The 23,789-nt window shown below is 43.5% G+C and overlaps 2 protein-coding genes across 2 annotated transcripts; one reads left to right on the top strand and one right to left on the bottom strand.

The window, feature by feature from the left end:
* Positions 1-2,290: 2,290 nt before the first annotated feature.
* Positions 2,291-10,878, top strand: TEX28 (testis expressed 28). Its single transcript, XM_074277646.1, has 4 exons — positions 2,291-2,498; positions 3,814-4,535; positions 6,979-7,114; positions 10,522-10,878. Exons 1-4 carry the CDS (start codon positions 2,358-2,360, stop codon positions 10,876-10,878), a joined length of 1,356 nt encoding a protein of 451 aa, XP_074133747.1. The 5' UTR covers positions 2,291-2,357.
* LOC141548630 (red-sensitive opsin) lies at positions 9,233-23,536 on the bottom strand. The gene is made up of 6 exons (XM_074277647.1): positions 23,342-23,536; positions 22,526-22,822; positions 21,333-21,501; positions 20,391-20,556; positions 14,943-15,182; positions 9,233-11,642 (listed from the first exon to the last, which is right to left on the bottom strand). The coding sequence occupies exons 1-6, from the start codon at positions 23,448-23,450 to the stop codon at positions 11,532-11,534; spliced, it is 1,092 nt and encodes a 363-aa protein (XP_074133748.1). The 5' UTR covers positions 23,451-23,536; the 3' UTR covers positions 9,233-11,531.
* Between the last annotated feature and the right edge of the window lie 253 nt (positions 23,537-23,789).

Here is a 23,789-nt window from a genome sequence, read left to right as displayed (position 1 = left end):
GAGAGGCGGAGACAGAGTGTGAGCTTTTGTTTTTACTATAGTCAGGCCCTCCAACAGTCTGAGGGACAGGGAACTGGCCCCTATTTAAAAAGTTTGAGGACCACTGTATTAGAACATATGACCAAAAAAAGCCTATATGATCTCTTGAAAGGAGAACCAAACTGGATTAGATATAATTCTACATGGAGAAAGAGGGATGAATTAAGAGAGTTTTAGTGATTATTTCTTGATTTGTAGATTGTTCTATAATCATAACATAGATTCATCAATTAGCTTATCCTTATATCATCTTTCCCCGTAAATGAGAAATGACAAATGTGTGTAATTTATCTTGACAAATCCTAAATATTGTCTACTGCTTTCAATATGGATAAACAAAATAGTCTACATGTTAATTGAAAACATTAAATATCTGCAATGTATTATAGGGTTTCAGAGGATATAAAGGTGATTTTCTTTTACTATGAAAAGCAAACATTTATTTCAAATTGCAAACCTAGGGGCAGCCAGGTGGCACAGTGGATAGAGCACCAGCCTTGAATTCAGGAGGACCTAAGTTCAAATCTGGTCTCAGACACTTAACACTTTCTAGCTGTGTGACCCTGGGCAAGTCACTTAACCCCAGCCTAAAAATGTGTATATACATATATGTATATATACGTATATATATACATATACATATATATATGTATATGTATACATATGTATATATATATACATATATATATGTATATGTATATATATACGTATATATACATATATGTATGTATATATATATATATATATATATATATATATATATATATATAAATATATTCCAAATTACAATAAAGGCTTTTTGATCACATTTAAAAAAAGGAAAGAGAATAATGATCTGACAGTGGTCACATCCTGTGCAAAAAACTCCACAGGATGTCAAAATAGCAGTGCAAGAACTGGAGCTTAATTTTTTATTTTTCTCCCCAGGTTATTTTTACCTTCCGAATCCAATTCTTCCTTTGCAACAACAACAACAGAATTCGGTTCTGCACATATATATTATACCTAGGATATACTATACCATATCTAATATATATGGGAATGCCTGCCATCTAGGGGAGGGGGTGAAGGGAAGGAGGAGAAAAATTCGGAACAGAAGGGAGTATAAGGGATAATGTTGTAAAAAAAATTACTTATGCATATGTACTGTCAAAAAATGTTATAATTATAAAATTAATTAAAAAAAAGAAATTTTTACATGAAAAAAAAAAAAAGAACTGGAGCTGATTACGTCACCAAAAAAAAAAAGTAAATAAATGTAGTACCTGAAGTCTGGCACTTACTCCTGTGACTCCATTTCTAAACCAAAAATAACACCTTCTAAACGATTAAATTTATTCATGTATTAGTAACAAAGCTTCACTACTTTGAGACAATACTTTAAATTGGGGAATTTGAGAGAGTCAGGTAATTTCTTGTCTTATTCTGCCATCTTCCCAGAATCCCTTAATTTGGCTACTTCTAAATTAATCTTCCTAAATCACAGATGTAGACATGGATTTCACCTTTAAAAAATATTGTGTAGCTCTACTAGTTGCCTAATGAATAAATTCTTTAGCTTGACATTGAGGAAATTGCGTGAACTGGGACCTTCTCTTTCCATTAGCTCTCCAAAAATATGCAACACACTTTTCAGTTTAATCTGCATTATTAACATTTTCTCCACCAGTATCTTAAATCTAGACAGTTATCAAAACAATGCCAAATCCTGATTTGCGGACAATTTCCAAGGATTAATAAGTGAAAACTTAACAATTGGCTTCAATAAGCCAGTATGTGCTAGCTCCAGCATAGCCTTGCCAAAGTGAGCTACTCTTGGATTTCTTAAACATAGAATTATAAAATACAAGAATTAGAAGGGACCTCAGAAGCCAATGCATCTAATCTTTACCTGATAAAGAATTCCCTTTACAACATCCTTGACAAACAATCCCCCTGCCTCTGTTTGAAGACCTGTAGGGACAGGGCTCCCCCAATCTCCTATGGAATCGCCTTCCCGTTCAAGCCCGGAGCATTTTGCATGTGGTTAAGGTATTATTCCAAAGGAGATAGGACTCTAGATTGACGTGACTCCTGATTGAGAAAGAACATTGAGAAAGATATGACACCGAATAAGGAATGGAGTTGGTGCCAGAGCTTCTTGGAGGAAAGATGAGAAACTCTTGTAGAGTGACACATAGAGAATCTGCATATATGTAAAGAAATCCAGTTTCTCAACATGTGCTTAATTTCTAGCTTGCAACTGCTAGAGTGGGCAGCCTGATTTCAAGGGAAAGAACCTGTTGAGTTCGTAAGGGGATCAATATCCGTGAAGAGTGATGCAGATCGATAAACTGAATCCCGAGAATGTACGCAAAATTAAACATCGGAGAGTCAATCAAGGCTTGGCATACGACCCTCATGCATCAAGCATCATGACCGTGAAGCAGAAACAGAAGCCTCTACAAAGAATATCTGAGGTAAGTCAGATACTCCTGAACTTAAGGGGTCGGTCTATTGTGAAGGGCTCAGCCCCAGCTGATTCCAGATCTTTTCAAGGGTGAGCCATAGAAGCAAAGTAAGGGAATAGCACTAATGCTGAGCCATAGGCGCATGCCAGACACACCTAGGTAAAAGCAGGAATAATGCACAAACCCATTCTCCAAAGTGATGGAGAGGCCCAAGGAACTGGAGGACATGAAGACATGGCACCAGAACACCTCCATCAGCTTATCTGTTATCCCATGTTATCCCACGTTAACCCATCTGTTATTATGGTGGTCATACATATGTTGGCTCTCCTAGTGCCAGAAATGCTAAATTGGTTTTGTAAAAGCTGATGTCTTGTTTTTCGGCTTTAGAAAACGCAAGGAGACCCCAAGTAAAAAAGGCTACCCGGGGCCTGTGGACAGCTACAATGATTTCATCATCAATTCCTGGGTCAGCTAAGTGGTGAAGTGGATATAGCCCTGGGCCTAGAATCATTAAGATTTAAATTTAAATCCAGTCATGGACACTTTCTAGCTGTGTGACCATGGATAAGTTTAATCTCTTTCTGTCTCAGTTTCCTCAACTGTAAAATAGGTCTAATAGTTCCTACAGTTGTTATGAGAATCAAATGAGCTAATATTTGTTTTGTTGTTGTTGTTGTTGTTTTTGCTGAGGCAACTGGGGTTAAGTGACTTGCCCAGGGTCACACAGCTAGGAAGTGTTAAGTTTCTGAGACCAGATTTGAACTCAGGTCCTCCTGACTTCAGGGATGGTGCTCTTTGTGACCCTATTTTGCATGATAAATTAATTATTAATATCAATACTTATTAACACTTTAATGTTTGCAAAACCCTTTGCAATTATTATTTCATTTTATCCTCACAATAACCCTAAGAGGTAGGTCCTATTATGGTTCCCATTTTTCAGATGAAGAAACTGAGGCAGGCCTGATGCTTACTCCTTTCTTTGACCAATTCAAAGAGGGGCATTGAATTAAAATTTTATCTCTATGTTCCCTTGGATATTCATAGTATGAGGGTTTAAGCCTGACTCAGAAGGAAAACTGTTGTCCTGGTCAGTCTTAGGAAAGAAGCTAGCCTTTAGCTTTTATTCACCAGCCTAGCTCTTTCTTACCAAGTTAGGTGATTTGCCCAGGACCACACATCTGTATCTGAAGAGGAAACAGAACGTGGGTCTCACTCAGCACTCTCTTCACTGTCACCTAGTTGTTAAAATGTCATTGAAATCTCTCTACGTGCACTAGTCAGTGTTCCCAACTTTGTGACATCTGTTTTCCCATTGCAGGCAAAATATATGAAGAGTCAAAGTTCTCCACACCCTTCCACTCGCCCCTTTATCCAAGAAAGATCTTCCACTCATAAAGAGGGCTCCGGCGCCAATCCCAGTCAATCAGTCAATGAGATTAGGCGAAGCCTCCAGGACAACGTCAAACATCGCATCCTGTACTTGTCAGAGCAACTGAAAGTGGAGAAAACCAGCCGGGATGAGAACACAGTGGGTTACCTCAAACTAGTCTCAAAAGCTGACCGGCATCAGGCCACTCACATCAGGCAAGCCTTCGAGAAGGTGAACCAACGCTCTTCGGCCACTATCGCCCACATAGAACGAAAGCTCCGACAGTATCACCAGCAGCTTCAGGAAATGGAAGGGGGTCACAGGACCAAGTCCTTATTTCTAAAGGATGAGAGGGCCAGTAGAAACCAGGAGTTCCTTGACAGGGGCTTTTTGATGGAGCACGAAAGGTTCAGACCCGATGAATTCCACCCTACAAATCTACTGTATACCCTAGAGGAAGATATGCTAGCTGCTGCCTTCCTACCAGAAAAGTCCTTAAAGAGAGAGAACCTGACCGGGAACCCAAGCCAGATTGCCGTGAAGATCAAGGAACAGCTGGATGACATTAAAAAATCTCATAGCAGAATTGAGCTCTCTTATCAAGCCTTGAAAGAGAAGTACATGTCTGATCTGAAGCTGATTGTCAAGTCTCTTCAAGAAGAAAAATATAGGTAACCTCAGGTCCTTTGCCTTTACCTGCTCATGACCCTAAAGGCCAAGGCCTTTCTTTCATAGTCCATCATCCACCCAAACATAAATCTTTAAAACATCGGAACTGCTAGAGACCGATAACTTAGACATGATTTAGACGTAGCTTAGAACCCCAAAAAGGCATCTCAGAAATTACCAAATCCAGTCCCCTGATCTCACAGATGGGGAAGCTGAGTTCCAGAGAGATATAATAAGGAGGTCCAGAAAGATGCAGAAATTAGCCCCAAACTAGTCAGTGACAAATTCAGAACTAGAATCCAGGCTCTCAATTCCCAATGCAAGGTTTTTTCTGCCTTCCCAGACGGCTGAGAATTTTCTCCCACAAACTTTGAAATTTCTCTAAGGATACTACTTGGTAGGCAAACCCACAGGCTGCCAACCTTGGGGAGCGTCTACATAAAAATTCTTTCTTCTCGTAATTTGCGTCTGGCAACCATAGAACCATAACTAGCATTGCTTGGGCTTGGGACAAGTGTACTATAAATTCTGCCCTGAGCAAACTATCCTCAGTTGAATAGGAAGAGGAAGGCATAGAGGAGTTTATCTTAGAATAGTAACAGCAACAATCATAATAGCATTTATATATTTATATAGCAGCTTTGCAAAGCACTTTACAAATGTTTTATCGCATCCTCACAACCACCCTGGTAGGTAGATGTTATTATTATCCCCTTTTTACAAGGGAGGAAAAAATGAGGCAAACGGGTTAAATGTCTGAGGCCGGATTTTAACACAGGTTTTCCTGACTTCAGGCCCAGTGCTCTATCGGCTGCACAACCTGCCTGCCATCCAGTAACTTTCTTTTTAACTAATTGGAGTTTTGAATCAAGTACTAAACTTGTTTCTGGTTGATGCAGGAGTGCCCTCTAAAGTCAGTGCCCTAGGGGAAAGTTTTGCTCATCTCATGCTAGTTTCACCTCTGAAGTATGGCAGGTGATTGATGCCGGGGATAGATAATCTAAGGATTGCTTCTCTGCCCTGCCTGGACCAAAAAGCCCAGCCTGAATTAGACAGCAAGTCTTCTTGAATTTTTTTTTAGTTTTTCTTCGATGTCTCTCATTTGATTTTTAAATTATTTTTGAGTTTTCTATAAATTCTGGGAAGAGAGCCATTTAACATTACTTTTTGGGATAGAAGCTCTTTTTACTTCAGTGACCTCCTGTGAAGATGAACCCTGGTTTTCCCTGTTCCCATAGTAGGTTTCTATGGTTGGGTTCTTTCTTCTTTGCTGGTTCATTTTTTTAAAGTAAGAAGTATTAGTGTAAGCTCTTCTAAACCTGGGATGGGTGTAGTGTCCCTTAAAGCTATTCTATGTGCTCACCCGTTGGCGGCACGGCTAAAGTGGTGATCAGTGGATTTTTTTTTCTAATTTCTACTTTCCTCTCTTGTTCTAACCCTTCTAGACAATTTTCTTTAATTATTTTTTATATTATTGTATCAAAATTCTTTTTTTTATCATGGCTTTCAGGTAATCCAGTTATTCTTAAGTTCTCTCTTCTTGATCTGTTCTTTGGAACCATTATTTTTCTTTTGAGATGTCTCACATTCTCTTCTATTTTTTTATTCACATATATATATATATATATATATATATATATATATATATATATATATATATATATATATATATATATATATATATATATATCATAACTTTGCTGGTTTGCCCTACAATTCTAGTTGTCAAGGCATCATTTTCTCCTTAAGATTCTGGATGTCCTTTTCTAGTTGGTTGACTTTCTTTTCATAATCTTCTTGTTCTTTTCATTCTTTATAATGTTTTGGGGGTTTTTTTCTTTGGTCTTTTATAGCCTTTTATAATCAATTCTAATTTTCAGAGTTATTTTCTTTTTTAAGACTCTGTATCTCCTTTTCTAGTTTATTAACTTTTTTTTACAATCTTATTTTTCTAGGATTTTCTTTTTTTCTAGCTTTTCCTCAATGATTTCCAAAAACCAGAATGAGTACCCAGGAAATTAGTTCTCTGACTCCAAGAATTATTTTATTAAATCATTAATTAAATTTAAATTATGTTTTATTTCATTAAAAATAGGTTCCCCACTGATGCCATAGGGGGAAATGCTAGATTTGGAGATTGAGGAGTGAGTTTAAATCTTAGCTCCACTCTCTTTGTGACTTCAGACAAGTCCTATAACCTCCCGGTGGCTTTTGCTTCTCCCTGTGAAAAGTGATTTGCCCCAGATAGTCTCAGCTCTTCCCTTTGCTTTGTGGGGGAAATGGATGCCGGTTGACTTGGGTCTCAGGAAGCATTTTAGAAGGAAGTAGGATTTTAGTTGGGGTTTAAAGAAAAGAAGGGGGGGGGGAAGTCTGAATATTTTCCAGACCCCAGACAAGTGAACACTGTTTCCTGATGTGGTTTTAACTTTCTTTTCCACACATAAGGCAAAAAGCGATTGAGGAACAGGTCAATGACCACATGCAGGGGCACCTGGGTGAGATTTCTCATATCAAGCAGAACTTGGCCTGCACTGAAGAGAAGATGGTCTATCTGTCCTATGAGAGAGCCAAGGAGATATGGGTGAGGCCTTTGGGACACAAAGGAGGGGGGAGCTTTTCTCCCAAAAGGAGAGGGGGGAGTGTCATGCTATGCCGGGGCATCCACTTCTAGGAGACTGGTGTACAGTGAGCAGGCGTAAAGATCGAGCACCCAAACCAGACATCGCCTTATGCAGAGGTTCTAAACCAGCCCGAATGTTCTAATACTCCAAAGGGTCTGAAACCCTCCTGGTGTAACTGTTTCACTGACACAGGTGGCAATGCCTGCTCTGCAGGGGATTCCCATGGGGGGTCGTGCCCAGGGCCTTCATCGAGTCCTCTCGGCATTGGAAGGCCAGTTGATTTCAGAGCCGACAAGGCCCTAACCTTTGCTCTGTTTGCTGTTTTCCCTTTCCATTAGACTCATTTTAGTTAAAGGGTTAGAACATCGTATTACTGGCATTACTAGCTGTGGGCTAGGAGTACACTTGGTGGACCTACAGAAAAGGAGGCAGTTAATTTACCAACTAGGGAATGTAGGATTTAATTTGGGCACCAGGTGGCACTGTTCTCAGGCCACCCACCTTACACCGTATTGAATATACACGTACTGGCTTTCCCAAAGATCACATTACTATTATTTCTCACTAGGGGGCGCTTACCCAGAAACTCTTAGCTTTGTCCTTGCATCAATTCTGGAGGCCTATGCTCTGGACCAGGCAGATTCAATACAAATCTAAGGATTTGTGAAAAAAAAATAAGCCCAAGAGACAGAGGGACAGAGACAGACACAGAGACAGAGACAGACACAGAGAGAGGGACAGAGACAGAGACAGAGAGAGGGAAGAGACAGAGACAGACACAGACACAGAGAGAGGGACAGAGAGACACAGAGAGAGGGTCAGAGAGAGAAGAAAGAGAACGAGAAAGAGAGAGAGAAGAAAAGAAAATATCCCTTTAATATATACAAATTAAGAAAAATTGAGTCTGGCTGTCTCTGTGGCTCTGGCTCACATTTAGGAGATCCCCTTCCGTCCTGCTGACTCCGCACTTCCCAGCATTTCACAGCAGTCTATACTGCACTCACGCGTACTTTTATTGTAAAAAGAATGTTCTATGAATGATATGCTTGTTCAGTTACCCTGTGAAGTGCTCGGTTCAGTTACTTTTCCATTCTCCTGCCCTTTTTCCCCAAATGGAAAACTTCTAAACTTCCTTGTGGAGACGGGCGTAGGGGGTGTGAAAAGGATTATGTTCAGGAGTTATGAATCTGGCACCTCCTTTCGAGGGTCAGTGACCTTAATCAGCCCAGAAAAAGAATCCTGTCAGGGAGGGGCTTTGTCTGCCCATCAGCTGATCCAGCTTTCATAACACTACATAGTCTGGCGCCCCAGAGCCTGGCTTTGCCCCAGATCTGCCTCATCCCAGCTCTGCTGACTCTCAGAGCTCGGTGGGCAGCTTGTCTCTCTCCGGGCCTAAGTGTGAGCCTCTCACTTGCCTCCTGTGGCATTTGTGCTGCAGAACATCACTCTGAACACAGAGGCAGATGCCTTGTGTGGCCAACACTGCAGACAGAGCATACAGCTCTGCCTTCCTCCTTCTCCAGTCTCTACCCCCCAACTCTCAGCTGGAAGTCTTTTCAAGGGCAAAGGAAATGGGAGCTTGACAATTATTAGGTAACTACGTGCACATATAGCTGCCTTTGTGGCCAGTCACCTTCCCCATCCACACTTCAGTGAGGGGATTTAGTCAGTTAGTTTCAGAGCCCACAGATTGAACTCCTAACGCCTGCGGTTCTGGTACAGATCTTTGATTTCGATCATGAAGAGAATTTCGTGTAGAAAAGTTCCCTCTAACAATATAGTTCTATAAAGGACAAATATGTCCACAAATATTTATAGCGGCTCTTTCTTGCGGTGGTGGCAAAGAATTGGAAACTGGGGAATAGCTAAACAGGGTGTGGTATGTGACTGTCGATGAGATTGTTCTCCTGGTTAACAAGTAATACCATGACAACAATATTGTGAAGGAAAATCCACTGTGAAAGACTTTATACTACTCTGATCAAAACGAAGATTCCCCACGACTCTAAAGGGCTGAAGATGAAAAATGCTAGCCATTTCTATAAGGAGAGCCGATGAACTCAGAGTGCAAATTGAAGCATGGTTTTTTCCTTTATTTTTCTTGCTTTTTTTTTCCCCAAACATGGCTAATGCAGAAATATCTTTTGCATGACTGTATATGTATAATAGGAATCATATTTCTTGCTTTCTCAATGGGTGGAGGAGAGTTAGAGGGAAGAAGAGAATTTGAAACTGAAAATAAAAATTAACTTAAAATTTTTAAAAACAGCTCCATCTATAACCTACAATCTTTGACAGATGCTAAGAGTAGTGAGAGATGGTGATTTGTTCAGTCACATAACCAATAGTCGAAAATAGGTCTTGAATGTGGGTCTTCCTGATTACAAAGTTGGCCCTCTGTTCCCTACACCAAAGCTTCTTAAACTGTGGGTTGTGATTCCATATTGGGGTCTTGTAATTGAATGTGTGGGTAGTGAAATTATGATTCATTTTTAGTAAATGTTTGATTTGTATACCTCTTTCATATCTCTATATACGGGAGGTCATGTAAAAATTTCTGAGGCAAAAAGAGGTCACAAGTGGAAAAAGTTTTAGAAGCCCTGGCCTAAGCACTTTGCCCCCAAATTCCTGCTGGATTTGAAGGCCTCCTTGCTCACAAAGATGAGAAGAGGGGCAGCTAGGGGGCGCAGTGGATAGAGCACCAGCCCTGAATTCAGGAGGACCGGAGTTCAAATCTGATCTCAGACACTTAACACTTCCTAGCTGTGTGACCCTGGGCAAGTCACTTAACCCAGCCTCAGGGGAAAAAAAAAAAGAAAAGAAAAAAAAAAAAAAAAAAGATGAGAAGAGCTGGGCCCCAACCTCCTCTTCCTCTTTACTACTGGGAACACCACCTAGGTCATATGACCTGAGTGGGGGGAAAGGGAGTAAAGCCCCACTATAGTCAATATTTCTCTTGCACTATCCTCCATTGCCTCTGGTCTCTTCCCTCTTAGAAGGAAAATTGCAATTCAATTCAATAGATATTCATCTTTTTATTTCTTTCCTTTGCCCATGATTCCCCCCCCCCCAAAGGTAAATGGTAGCAAATAGGATTAAGTTAAACAAATGAACACATTGGCCACATCTACCAGTGTATACCTCACTCTGTGCCTATTGTCCACCACCTCCTAATCTAGCTGGAGCAGGCAGGCTTCACTAGAAGAATACTCTAAGTGCTCATCGAGCACTCTCTAAGAACCCAATAGTATGTATGTATATAACTTCTCCAAAGAGGGTCTTCTGACGTGTGTGTGTTATGTGGTGTGTGTGTGTGTGTGTGTGTGTGTGTGTGTGTGTGTGTGTGTGTGTACTTTGTCATCCTCAGGAGGTGATGGAAGCCTTCCAGAATCGAATTTCCAAGCTGGAGATCCAGCAGCAAGCAGTCCAACTACAAATAATAGAGAAGTCCAGAAAACACCCACATATCTTCCTAGCCAAATTCATGAACTTGCTCCTCACACTGACCACCATAGTCCTCGTCTGTGTGTCCACCGTCTGCACGTGCTCCTTGCCTTTCCTAAAGTGCCGTCTCCGTACCTGCACAATCCTCCTGCTCATCGGGCTGGGGATGGCCACCTGGAAGAAGTGTTATTCTGTCTCATACATTTATTGGCGTGAATGGATCTTATCAAGATGGAAGTTGTATCGCAGAGACTCATGGCCTCTGCCAAAGAGGACTTAAAAGGCCAGAACAACCGTCCCCGGACTGACAGTGCCTGCTGAGTGTCTCCTGCATTTGTGCCAAGGCTGCCAGCGGGGTTGTAGCAGAAACGGCCAATCCTCTATTCTCTCTTCCTGCTGCTGTGAAGTTTTCAAAAACTCAATCCCCTCCCCAAAGTTACTTCTGTTCATGCTTTCTCACCTCTTTCCCCCCAGACGGGCGATTCAGAGAAGGGTTGGGGTTTTCCATTGTCCACTTTACTGAGTATCTGAATATTAAAATCTGAGAAATAAGGAATGTGTCTCCTTTGTGTTCCCTAGCGCCTCCTCCTTGGCCCTGTCTTTGCCCTCTTTTCCACCTCTACTTTGAGAACGGGGTGACCTTGGCAGCCTCACACTGCGGCTGCCCAGAAAGGAAGGAATTGGGGCTCTCGGACAACTGCAAACTCAGAAGGGGAAGAACTGCTGGGAGACTAGCACTGGCAACCTTTGTGACTGGTTGCCTAGGAGTGGAGAATCCCCACTCTGTTCTACAAAGTTGGGAAGGGAACAGAGCAGGATGAGGGTAGGAAGAAAAGCAAAGACTGAAGTCTGGAGAGTGGGGATGTAGGGTTTTGTTTCTGTGTGAGGCACAGGCCTTGTTCTCAGGCCTTGGGGTAGGGGAGGTGGGGAAGTTTAGGCAGGCGCCACAGAGGAGACGGAAGAGACCTCTGTCCTAGAGGTGCTGGAAACTTCAGAGCCATCATCCACCTTCTTCCCAAAAAGCTGCAGGATGCAGGTTCGGAACTGGAAGGACAGGATACGTTAGACAATGTTGCAAAACAGCCCTGCGCTTAGTATTTGATCCATCATGTACCCACCAGAAAAACGTCATAATCTTTCTCTGCCTCTACTTTCTGCCAATTTCAGAATACTCTGGATTAGAAAGACACCCACATGATCCAACAAGAATGGCTGACGTTTCCATCTTCTCTCATTGGACCCTCCCAATAACCTTTTGTTGTCCCAAGTTTTCAGATGAGAAAACTGAGGCTCAGGGAGGTTAAGCAATAGAGGCGCACGGCTGGTGAGGGCCTGAGAGGCCAGCCTCCAATCCGGAGCGCTCTGGCCATCATGCAAGGTTGCAAAGAGCTCCTCCTCACTGTTCTGTCACCTTGGACAGCAGCTGGTCTTGCCTCAAAGTGGCCAGCTTCATGGCAGGCATCTCAGGATGTTTGGACATATCGAGGTGGGAAGGAAACCTCTAGAAAAAGCCTCTAGAAGTGTTGCATAGTGCTCCTTCCCTCTTTTTCTGTCCTATGGTTGCTGGGGAAGGGCAGAAGAGGAAGGAAGCACTGAGGGGGACTTTCTCTATTCCCCCAACCTCGTCTCCACCCAAAAGGGCTATCTGGACCCAATGGCTTTTTTTTTCCTTTTGCCAGTTGGTACCTGAGGGAATGTGGACAGCCTCAGCTTCTAAAGAAATTCCCTCATTATATCTGAACTGAGCCCAATATTTTTAAAAATTAGTCTAAAGAAATTTCTCATATCCCTAGCCGTTTAAGAAATTTCTCAACATTACAATGTCACTACATTTTCCTTTTATCCTCCTCCTCCTCATGCTCCCTGTCTCTTTGTATGAGTGTCTGTCTGTCCTCTCTGTCTTTCTCTGTCTCTCCTCTATATCTCTGTCTCTCTCTCTCTGCATGTGTCTCTCTATCTGTCTCTGTCCCTATGTCTGTGTGTGTTTCTATGTGAGTGTCTGTCTCTGTTTCGTTTCTGTGTCTGTGTGTGTGTTTGTCAGCCTCTCTGTGTATGTGTCTCTCTGTTTTTCTCTCCATGTATGTGTGTGTCTGTCTATCTGTGCGTCTCTGTTTCTGTCTCTTTTTTGTATCTGTCTCTGTGTGTGCCTCTGTGTGTCTCTGTTTCTGTCTCTGTGTGTCTGTGTCTCTCTGTGTGTATGTGTCTCTCTGTTTTTCTCTCCGTGTATGTGTCTGTGTCTCTGTTTCTGTCTCTTTTTTGTATCTGTCTCTGTGTGTGCCTCTGTGTGTCTCTGTTTCTGTCTCTGTGTATGTGTGTTTGTCAGTCTCTCTGTGTATGTGTCTCTCTGTTTTTCTCTCCATGTATGTGTGTGTCTGTCTATCTGTGCGTCTCTGTTTCTGTCTCTTTTTTGTATCTGTCTCTGTGTGTGCCTCTGTGTGTCTGTTTCTGTCTCTGTGTGTGTGTGTTTGTCAGTCTCTCTGTGTGTATGTGTCTCTCTGTTTTTCTCTCCGTGTATGTGTGTGTCTGTGTCTCTATTTCTGTCTGTGTGTGTGTGTGTGTCAGTCTCTCTGTGTGTATGTGTCTCTCTGTTTTTCTCTCTGTGTATGTGTGTGTCTATCTGTGTGTCTGTTTCTGTCTCTTTTGTGTGTCTGTCTGTCTCTCTGTGTGTGTCTATTTCTGTGTGTATCTTTCTCTCTTTCTGACTCCATGTGTATCTCTCTCTCTTTCTGTGTCTCTGTGTCTGTCTCTGTGTGTATCTGTCTCTGTGTGGATATATATCTTTGTGTGTGTGTGTGTTTCTGTGTGTGTAACATGCTGTTGTCTCCAGAAGCTGCTGAGAGACAGAGACAGAGATGAAAACAGAGATAGAAATAGAGGAGAGACAGAGACAGATACCAGAGAAGCAGAGAGACATGGAAAGAGAGAGAGAAGAATTCCGACAGAGGCAGAGAGAGAGAGAAACAGAGAGACAGAAAGAGACAAAGAGAGACAGAGACACACAGAGAGAAGAACCAAGGGAGAAATGAGAGAGATGGAAAGACAGAAAGGGACAGATCAAAAGAGACAGAGACGCAGAAAGGCACAGTTTGAGAAAGGTAAGTTGGAGTCAACAGAAGGCTTTCCCCCAAGGCAGACAGTAGATACAGAGATTGGAAAAGGGAGATGGGATTTCCCACTTACTACCCATGAGACCTTGAACAAGTCACTTCACCTGTATCCTCTACAGTACTTCCTAAACTTTTCCCACCATTTCACCCGACATTTTCAGGCACCCCAGGATATATAGGTTTATAAATTGGTCTACAAATCAGACATTACTGCTAATAAATCAGAATTTTGTGACCCCCCACATTCAATTATAAGAGCCTATATGGGGTTGTGATTCACAGTTTAAAAACCAGGGGTCTATAAAATGAGGGGCTTGATGACCTCTAAGAGTCTTTATCTAAATTTATGATTTAATTTAGCAGAAGGAAGTAGCCCTGCCTCTCTTTTTTTTCTTGGCACGAGCCTACTATTTCCTTGGTATAGAGAAACTCTCGGTATGGAAAATTCCTCCAGCAATGACAATCGACAACTTTTCTGCAATTTATTGTCTTAATGAATCTCTGAGGCCCTGGGAGGCCAAGTGACTTGCCTAGGGTCACACAGTCAATTTCAGAGGCAGAATCTGAACACAGGTCTTCCTGTCTCTAAAGCCAGTTCTCTGTTCATTGTGCCAGGCTTATTGTATTAGTATCAAAATTGTTATTTTACTTTCTTTTTCTTGTTTTGTTTTGGGGTTGTTTTATTTTTGGGGGGTCGGCATTTTCTTTCACAACATGAATAAAATGGAAATGTGCTTTGCATGACTACATGTATAACCTTTATCAAACTGCTTGCCATCTCAGGGGAAGAGGGGGGGAGGGAGGGAGAGTAGGAGAGAATTTAGAAATCAGAATTGTATAAAAAACAAAGGCTACAAATTATTTTCACAGATAATTGAGAAAAAGGTTGATTTGTTTTACAATGTTAGTTACTATTAGTACAAGTATCGTTACCTTGGTGATGGTGGGTACTGCCCCAGGTGAGCCTCATCTATAAAATGGACAGTCTAGAAGGTTTGCCTTTCAATGCTACCTCTTGTGCTGCTCTGAGACTACTCTCGGGCTGAAAGATGCTAACACAGGTTATTAAGGGCTGTGCATGCTGAAGCAGCCATGTTCTCCTACCAACTGTCTGGCCCTTAGCGTAGTGTCACCCATAAGATAGTGCGTAGTGTGGACCACTGATTGGTTCAGCCTCTTGTGGTCATTTCCGAGGTCACTCTTGCAGAAATTTGAACCCCGTTCTCAGCCTCCTTACCTGCCGGTTCATGAAGACATATATGATGGGGTTGTAGATAGTGGCACTCTTGGCAAAGTAGGCAGGCAGGGATGCTGTCAGAGGGTGGAAGGCGTAACCAGGGTTTGCTGCTGCAAAGCATGCAAACAAGGCATAGGGCCCCCAGCAAAAGCAAAAGGCGAGGATCATTACCATCACCATGCGAGACACTTCCTTTTCGGCCTTCTGGGTAGATTCTGATTCCTTCTGTTGCTTAGCAACCTAAGGGAAGGAGGCAGCCTATCAAGCACAGACAAACAAAAACCATTGCTAGGATGTCACAAATTGGGGCAATTGTTCTGGGTCCTGTAGGATCTCCCCTCCCCCCACCTCTCACTCCTAACCCATCCCCTCCATACACACACACACACACACACACACACACACACACACACACACACCCAGTATTTCAAGGAGTTCTTTAGAATTTTCAAATAAAACACTGATTTTTTTTTTGGTAGCCATCATCATTGGTCACTATTTGACCGGAAAATTCATTCAGAGCTCACAAGAAATCTGGGCTGGGGGTTGCTCTTTAGAAGTTGGAAGTTGGAATCTGTGTTCTGTTCAGTTCTCTCCTCCAAGTAGGAAAATTTGCATCTCTTGAATGTGGAAGGATAAGAAGTTTCCTCAATTCCCTTTCTGAATTCTCCCCTAGAGACTCTCCAAAGGACAATGCTCTCCCTCATCTGGCAATTTACCAGTCTCAGGAGACATCCTGGGAAGTAGAAAGAACCTTTGATTTGAAGGTCCTGAGTTCAAATGCTGACCTCTGCCACTTGCTACTTGTGTGACCTTAGGCAAGTAAATTCACCTCTCTTACACTCAGTTTTCTCATCTGTAAAATGAAGGACTGGATCAGAGGACCTCTGGGATTCCCTCCAGCTTCAAGTCTGTGATCTCATGACCTTTCTAGGTGATCTTTCTCTGGCTCTTGCCCAATTCTTGACATTGAATAAATGACTTTGACCCTCTAGGCCTATAGGGAGTTGGACTGGATGACCATATTCTTATAGTCCAGGTGACACTTGAAGACTTTCGAGCTATCGGAGGATTTCCAACTTTCTGTCGTCAACTGGAATGATTTGAGGAAGCCAAAGGAGGGAAACACCACCCGCCCTTGTTTAGACTGGAAGCAACTCAATGTCCAGCAATACAGGAATGGTCAGGGACTGGTGGCATGTGAATGAAAGACCTTTATGAAATAATGCACAGCAAGAAACACCAAACAGAGCCAGAAGAATTCTCAAGGTGTGGCTTCCTGTGAAGGACCCTGGGAACGCAAAACAATTTTCATAATAATATGAAGATGCTTTCATTTCTACTAGGACAGTTAATGCTGGATAAAGCTCACATAAATTTAAAAAAAAAAAACTTTAAGGGGATCCCTGCTCGTTTTTACAAGTGTGAAGGCTTCCTGAGACCAAAAAGGTTGAGAATTACTGGAATAAAAACTATGACGGGGGGAAAATGACTGATGAGAATTTAGGAAGAAATTGAGAAAGCGCTAGTGTTCATTGAAATCAAATCATAAATGAGAGGCAGTGAGGCATTGTGCCAAGAGAGCTGGCCTGGAAGCTGGGTTCAAGAGCTGACTGGCCACGTCTGTGTTCTCAGGCACCTCCATGAAACTCTCTCTGGCTTGAAACAGAAGAACTTCTGTTCTTGCCTCGCTAATAGGGACTTTCCCATATCTAGGAAATCACAGGCTCATTTCCACAGCCCCACCCCTACCAAAATAAAAATGTTTAATAAAGTATGGTTCTTTCTCTGATGTTTTTAAGCAAACAGTTATTTTTTTCCTCATCCCACAGTCCACATTCAGGCTGATGATGGCCCCATTCTCACTAAGGCAGAAAGCAGGATGGGACTCTTTTCCACAGCCCCTTCCAAGGCTGTCCTTTGATGACATCCACAGTCACTTCCTTTTTTTTTCTCCAAGGCCAGTCCAGGGACCTGCAGCTAGAACGTGTTAAGTGTCTGAGGTCAGGTTTGAACTTAGGGCCTCCTGATCTCAGAGTGGATACTCTACCCACTGCACCACCTCGCTGCCCCTCCCCAATGCTTTCAAAGTGTCTAAGGGCAGGATAATAATAATAGACATTTATGTAGTAGATTAATATCTCTAAAATGTTTTACACACATTCTCTCACTTAAGCCTTACAATGTTTCTGCCCATTAAGTGCTATTATTTCCATTTCCAGGGGTTCACTTGGACTCTCTGTGCCTGTGGCAGAACTTTCTGAACTCAAATGGGGCAGATCAGTCACAGTCACAAACACTGTACCTTGACCTCAACATAGTGATTCTTTGAGAATAAAGGATAACCACCAAACAACCGATTATTTCCAATCTACAGACAAGGAAATCTCTGCTCAGAGATATTAAGGGAAATGGCCAGAGTCCCCCAGCTGTTAAATGCCCAAAGCAGGATTTGAGGCCAGACTTGCCAATTATATCCTATCTAGCCTTCTCTCTACTATATCAAGCTATACCCACTCAAAGTTGGGATGTCCCGAGGACATCTTCTGAGGAAACTGGACCATTGGTTGGCCGGGCCTCATTGGATAAGCCTTTGATGAGAGCGTCTTGTACCACAGTACAAGAGTACTGCAGAGACCAAACTAAGCTGGCAAGGAAGCCCTGGGGGAGTGCCAGGCAAAAAAGGATGCTAGAAGGAAAGGGGGTGGACTGATATAAGGAGACCCCTAGATTTGGAGATGGGGACCTCTCCTGTATTTGGGTCCCAAACCCTTCCACACTATTGGACTAGATGACCTCGGAGGTCCCTGCCAACTCTCGGTTTGTGAGCCTATGATCCCATCAGCAGCATAAGGGACAGCCCTGGATTCAAGTCCTGTTTCTGATACATGCCCTCCCCGTGACCACAGACAGATCATTATGTGTCTGGGCCTCAGGAAGCTCATGAAAATTATAGGGAGTGGATGGACCGTATGGCTCTGCATCATTGGAAGGGATTTCCATCCGGAAATTCTCTACTCTAGTGAAGCAACCAACCTGACGCAAGGAGATAAAACCGCATCAAAAAGTCCCTCACTTGACTGTGGTCAGAGCTACCCTGGGGAGCCAGTCAACCTTCACATGCAATTCTCTGCGTAACTGGAGAGCTGAAAAGCAGCTTGACTCCATCATCGCCCAATTCAATCAAGTCCAGCAACTGCCTGTGACCGCTGAGATCAAGCAGGAACTCTTCTGTTTGGCTCTTAAAGCCCCACTGGCCTTTCCAGCATTGCCTCCACATCCTCCCCAGTCTAGGCCTTTGGGTTCATCCTCATACGCAAACTGCTCAGCCTCAGAGCTCCTATTTTCTTACAAACCGCACCCTATTGGGGGAAGGAGGCTCAAATCCTCCTCGTTCCTGTCTCTCAGAGTCCTGACTTCCCTTCAAATCTCAGTTCAAAACCCATCCTTTACACGAAGACTCTCAAGATCCAGTGCCTTCCCAACCCAGCTCCAGCCTGATCCCCCCAAATATATTGTGTTCCTTTGGCATGTATTTGTCTTCAATTATATTATTATAAATGATGTGTTTATTTAATAAATATTTAGTTTAGACTTCTGTGTGTATGTGTGTGTGTGTGTGTGTGTGTGTGTGTGTGTGCATACACACATCCCTTCCACATCGGGACTTTCTCCCTCATAGTACCAATATATTGCCAGTAGGCTTAAGAAATTAAATGGGAATTTGGGGGACGTTTCATGGAAGACACAGAGTATACACAAAGACCAGCAGATCACACAAAGCCTATGACCAAATACTTGACCCAAATTTGACAATAATGTAAATCCCTCATAAAAAAAATCCAAAAGTCTTCTCTGGTATGAAGGGAAGGTCAAAATTTTTCTGGGGATTTTCTAGATCCTGGGGGGCATCCCCATGATGTGGAAGGGATAATGGCAGCTAGAGATAGAGATATCTATTGTTTGGGTCCGTAGGGCTGGCCCATAGGTACCACTTGTTATCTTCCCAGAAGAATACAAGCAAAAACTTTCATTCTTGACTTGGTTCGTACCTGGCACATAATGATGCTCAAGAAATGCTTATTGATTGATAGCTCGTTCAGTACACACTGGCAATCACAGGCAGCTCGGTGGCCAAACATAGTGTCAGGAAGACCTGGCTTCAAATCCTGTCTTAGCCACTCACTCGCTGTGCAACCCTAGCCAAGTCACTTAATCTCTTTCTGCCTCAGTTTCCTCATCTGTAAAATGGTGATAACAATGGTATTATTGTGACCATCACGTGAGCCAATATACATAAAGTTCTTTGCAGATCTCAAAGTGATATATAAACATTAGCTGTTATTAATAAGGCCAAGTGGCAGACAAGCCCTGAGTCATACTGAGCCTGCGGCTGCCTGTGTTTTAAACATATACCTTCAGTCACGAGGGGCAATGGGGGAGAAAGAGCATAAAGAAATTAAAATATGCCCATTTCCACTAGCAACGAGGCTCAGATTTTGCTGATTCTGGGTCATGAATATCCTGTGAGTAAAGATCTAATGCCCACCCTACCTGCCCCTCCACACATACGCTAACCAGACACTATTCTACAGCATCTGACAGATGAATGCAGGTGAGGCTCACACTTGGAGCCAGAAAGCTGGGGGTTCAAAGGCTCACTTCTGATACTTACCAGCTGTATGACCCTGGACAAGTCACTCTCTGAACTTCAGCATCTCCTCCTAAATATGTTATTAGTGTGTAGTGATATTATTGCATGAAGCTGACAGCTCTTTCTACAACTCATCTAAAGAGTTTGAGGAATTGGTTACAAGAGTCTCTCAATGAACTGACTCCCACTTTCAGTCTTACCACTTACTGCCTACAGACTGTGGCTGAGTCCCTTCCCTCCCTGGGCCTCAGTTTCCTCTTCTGTAAAACGAGGGGATTGAATTCGATGTCCTCTGAGGGCACTTCCAGCTCCACATCTAAGCTCCTGGGATCCCACAATCTGATCCCTCCTTCATATGCTGGACAGGAACAGAATGATGATGGTGACAATGATGAGGATGATCATGATGATAATCATGATTATGACAATGACGATGATGGTGGTGGCGATGATAATGATTATAATGATGATGATGATAGACATTTATATAGCACTTTAAGTACTTTATATAGATTCTCTTATTTAAGCCTTGCAATACTCCTAGCCTTTAAGTGCTATTAATTTTAATTTAATTTAATTTAATTAATTTAAGTGCTATTATTCCCATTTTCTAGAAGAAACCAGTGCTCGGAAACATAAGTGATTTGTCCAACGTCCAAGGCAGGATTTGAACTTGGGTCTTCCCATCCATGCTACCCTGCCACTTTTCAGATTCTTCCCAAGTCTCTTACTGCTGGGAAGCCTGAGCCAGAGCCCCCAGCCAGGTGGCCCTTGGGAGGTAAAAGGATACTCACTGCGCGGATGGCCAGCCACACTTGGATATAGCAGAGGATGATGATGCTGAGAGGAAGGATACAGCAGGTGGACATGAGGACAATCATGTAGGACTGAACGCCAGGGTCGGAGCTGCCGCTAAACACGTCAGGCCCACAGGATGTCTTCAGCCCGTGAGGCCAGTATCTGAGATTAAAGGGGCAAGAGTGAAAGTGAAAGGCGCAGCAAGAAGAAGAACCAGGCTTTGGGGCTCTCCCATGACCTCTCACAGGTTCTAGGGCCTGAAGTCAGCAGGAGCCTTGATTCAACAGCTGAAGAAGCTAAGGCTCAGAGTAGACAAAGGATCTTGCCCCAAAGAGAACAAGGAACGCATGCAGGATCTGAAGCCGTTTTCTCCAATTACAAAGCCCAAACTCTTTCCCCTGAACCAAGATGCACTTTAACAATGCTCCAAAAAGCACGTAGTAAGCACCTGCTGTATCCTAAGCCCTTTGCTAGGCACTAGGGATACAAGGACAAGGTGGTCACTTTTCAGTCTCATAAAACTCTTCGTGACCCTATTTGGGGTTTTCCTAGCAAAGATACGTCTCCAAAGGATTAAGGCAAACAGAGTGAAATGACTTGCCCAGGATCACACAACTAGCAAGTGTCTGAGACCAGATTGGAACTCAGGCCTTCCTGACTCTCTATACAATTCAAGCTCTTGTGGGTCTCTGAGTTTCATTTATTATTATTAACAATAATAATAGTAATAGCTCCCATTTCTTAGGTGCTTTAAGATTCGCAAAGCACTTTCCTGTCACCAACCCTTTGGAGGAAATGGTACCATTATTCCAATTTTACAGATGGGAAACCTGAGGCCCAGAAAACTGTCCTGCAGCGAACATGGATGACTCTGCATGATACAGGAATTCTGAGGAAAGGATGGTTGAGCCCCCATCCCACTCCTCAGAAATGCTCACCGGCTCCAACCAAAGATGGGTGGTGCAGTCCAGACAGCTGCCCAGACCCAGGAGAAGACAATGCCCACCATGGCCAGCTTGGCATCAAACTTCACATTACCGAAAGGCTTGCACACCACAACCCACCTCTCCCAGGAAATGATGGCCAGGGACCAGAGACCTGTGATTCCTAGAGAAAGAAGGGAGAAAAGCAAATAATGGATTCAGCAGGAACTAAGGGTGGGGTCAGTAGGGGAGAGGAGAAATCCTGAGATGTGAAGAGACTGCCTCCCTCTCAGCTCTCACTCAGGCCCCTGCCAATCAGTCCAACCCCATGGAGCGGCATCGGGACTTGCAGGGAGACACATGCTCTCAGCCTTCTAGAAAAAAAATTCCTCCTTTCCTCCCTCCCTTCCGCTTTTCCTCTTTCCCTTCCTTCCAGCCTTCCCTCTTTACTTCCTTCCTTTCTGCCTTCCTTCCTTCTTTCCTTTTTCCTTCCTTTCTTCCTTTGTCAGTCCCTCCCTCTTCTCCTCCCTCTCTCTTTTCCTTCCTTTCTTCCTTCCTTCCCTCTTCTCTTTCCTTCCTTCCTTCTTCTTTCTTTCTTCCTTTCCCTTTTATTTTTTTCTATTGTATTTCTTTGCTTTCTTCCTTCCCTCCTCTGTTTCCTTCCTTCCTTCTTTCTTTCTTCCTTTCCCTTTTATTTTTTTCTATTGTATTTCTTTGCTTTCATTTTCTTACTTTTTTCTTTCTTGTTTTCTTTCCAGCATTTTGCAAATTCACATCAGATTCCTCATCTCTCTTCCTTTTTCTTGTACTTCTTTCCTTTCCTACTCTTTTGTAGTCATCTGTTTTTTCACCCTCATTTCTGTAGCTTGACCACAGCTAGTGTGAAGATACTAGGGCAGCTTTGCCGCGGTTACTTCTGTCTTCTGACATTATCACTGTCATCAACCTTCCGACAACTTGAACAACCACAAGGGTTCAATGGGGAGCGCACAGGGCTGTCACAAGGCAGGAAGTAAGTAAGAGCTCAGCCCAGTCTACCACCTTGCAAAAACCTATTTTAACTAATTATTCTTGTTAAGACGGTGCTAAGCTCTGCTGTTTCTGTCTGTTGAAGGACTGTGAGAGCCCCCCTTAAATTTTGTGTCCTCTAAATCTAGCCCCATTTTAGCCCCATTTCTGTTTCCAGGCTGCTCCTGGAGCTTCCTTACCACACAGAGAAACAGTGTAGCCTTCCAAAACACACATCGGGTGGCCCAGGATGAAGTAGCCATAGATCTGATTGATGACACTGATGGTACTAGCGATAATGGTCTCTCCCAGGTCTGCCACGGCCAAGTTCACCAGAATCCAGTTCAGGGGATGGCGCAATTTCTTGAACTTCATAGTTGCCACTAGCACCAACCCATTGGTGAAGACAGAAGCAATGACCACGAAGATCATCCATAAGCTGGTGAGATTATAGACCCAGCGTGGGGCGATGTGATAATTGGGACCTTCAAATGGGCCTATGGAGGGAGTATCGAGTGGTAGATGGGAGAAATTAGAGAGAAATCAGTCATATCATGGACCTTGGGTGGGAGCCCCCTCCCAAAAACCAAGTTGTCAGATGAGGCACTTGGAAATTTTGTCCAAAAACAATATCTCCCTCAACCAGGGGGTGTCCGTGACATTCCTTCGCTCCCACCACCCTCTCTGCCTTCCTTAGTCACCCTCCTTGTTGAGGCGAGCCCTGCTCACTGAAGTCTTCAGTTTCCCCTCTGTCTTCAATCATGTTTCTTTCTGAGCAAGACTTTCTGTGTTTCTGTTCTAGCTTCATGTTTCCTCCCACTCAATCATTCAGTGATCTACTGGTGTCTTCTGAGGGACAGCAGGGGACCCGCCAGAGTCTACCTGGATGGGCGCTTGCTCTGGTGGCTGCCGTCCATTCCCAAATGAGAATGCCCAGAGCCCTTATCTTCGCTCCCTGTCGATGCCTAACTCAATGACCACCAGGGACCTCGCTGACATCACGGTCACAGACTCACCCTTTGTGTTGTTGCTGTTGGTATAAACAAAAAGGCTGGCCCGAGTAGTCTCCTCGTTCTCGTCCCGCCGCCAAGCCAAGAACCCTGCAGGGTCCCATGCCTGTGTCATGGTCCCTGACTTTCTTCCCTTTCCCTGCCCTCTCTGTGCTCTTCAGCCACCTCCCCACAGCCCTTCCGCTGCTCTGAGGCCCTCTTCCACCCCTCCCCCACCTGCTGTGTGACCTGGTGGTAGTCCTGTCACTGGGTTTTATACCAGCCTTACTGGATTAGCGGTGGCCTTCCTCACCTTCCAAGCTCCCCAAATGCTTAAACTTCTGATCTCTTAATTGGGCCAGGGGCTTAAGCCTCTCCACTTCCCCTCCCCCGCCCCCATCGGCCTACCCAGGGAAAACCATAATCATTTTTCCCATCCATTTGCATTATACAGGCTTGGAGGTGAGAGGGAAGT

This window comes from Sminthopsis crassicaudata, chromosome X (assembly GCF_048593235.1).
Source record: "Sminthopsis crassicaudata isolate SCR6 chromosome X, ASM4859323v1, whole genome shotgun sequence".
NCBI classification, from domain to species: Eukaryota; Metazoa; Chordata; class Mammalia; order Dasyuromorphia; family Dasyuridae; genus Sminthopsis; species Sminthopsis crassicaudata.
Note: the sequence above shows the minus strand (reverse complement) of the source record. Positions and strands in the feature narration are given on the sequence as shown.

Bases quoted from the DNA above. Each gene is read 5' to 3' on its own strand.
- TEX28 (XM_074277646.1), top strand. From the start codon at position 2,358: ATGCAGATCGATAAACTGAATCCCGAGAATGTACGCAAAATTAAACAT. The intron at 2,499-3,813 runs GTAAGTCAGATA...TTCCCATTGCAG, and splicing joins CTCTACAAAGAATATCTGAG to GCAAAATATATGAAGAGTCA. The intron at 4,536-6,978 runs GTAACCTCAGGT...TCCACACATAAG, and splicing joins CTTCAAGAAGAAAAATATAG to GCAAAAAGCGATTGAGGAAC.
- LOC141548630 (XM_074277647.1), bottom strand. From the start codon at position 23,450: ATGACACAGGCATGGGACCCTGCAGGGTTCTTGGCTTGGCGGCGGGAC. The intron at 22,823-23,341 runs GTGAGTCTGTGA...CTCCCTCCATAG, and splicing joins CAACAGCAACAACACAAAGG to GCCCATTTGAAGGTCCCAAT. The intron at 15,183-20,390 runs GTGAGTATCCTT...TCCTTCCCTTAG, and splicing joins TGTGGCTGGCCATCCGCGCA to GTTGCTAAGCAACAGAAGGA.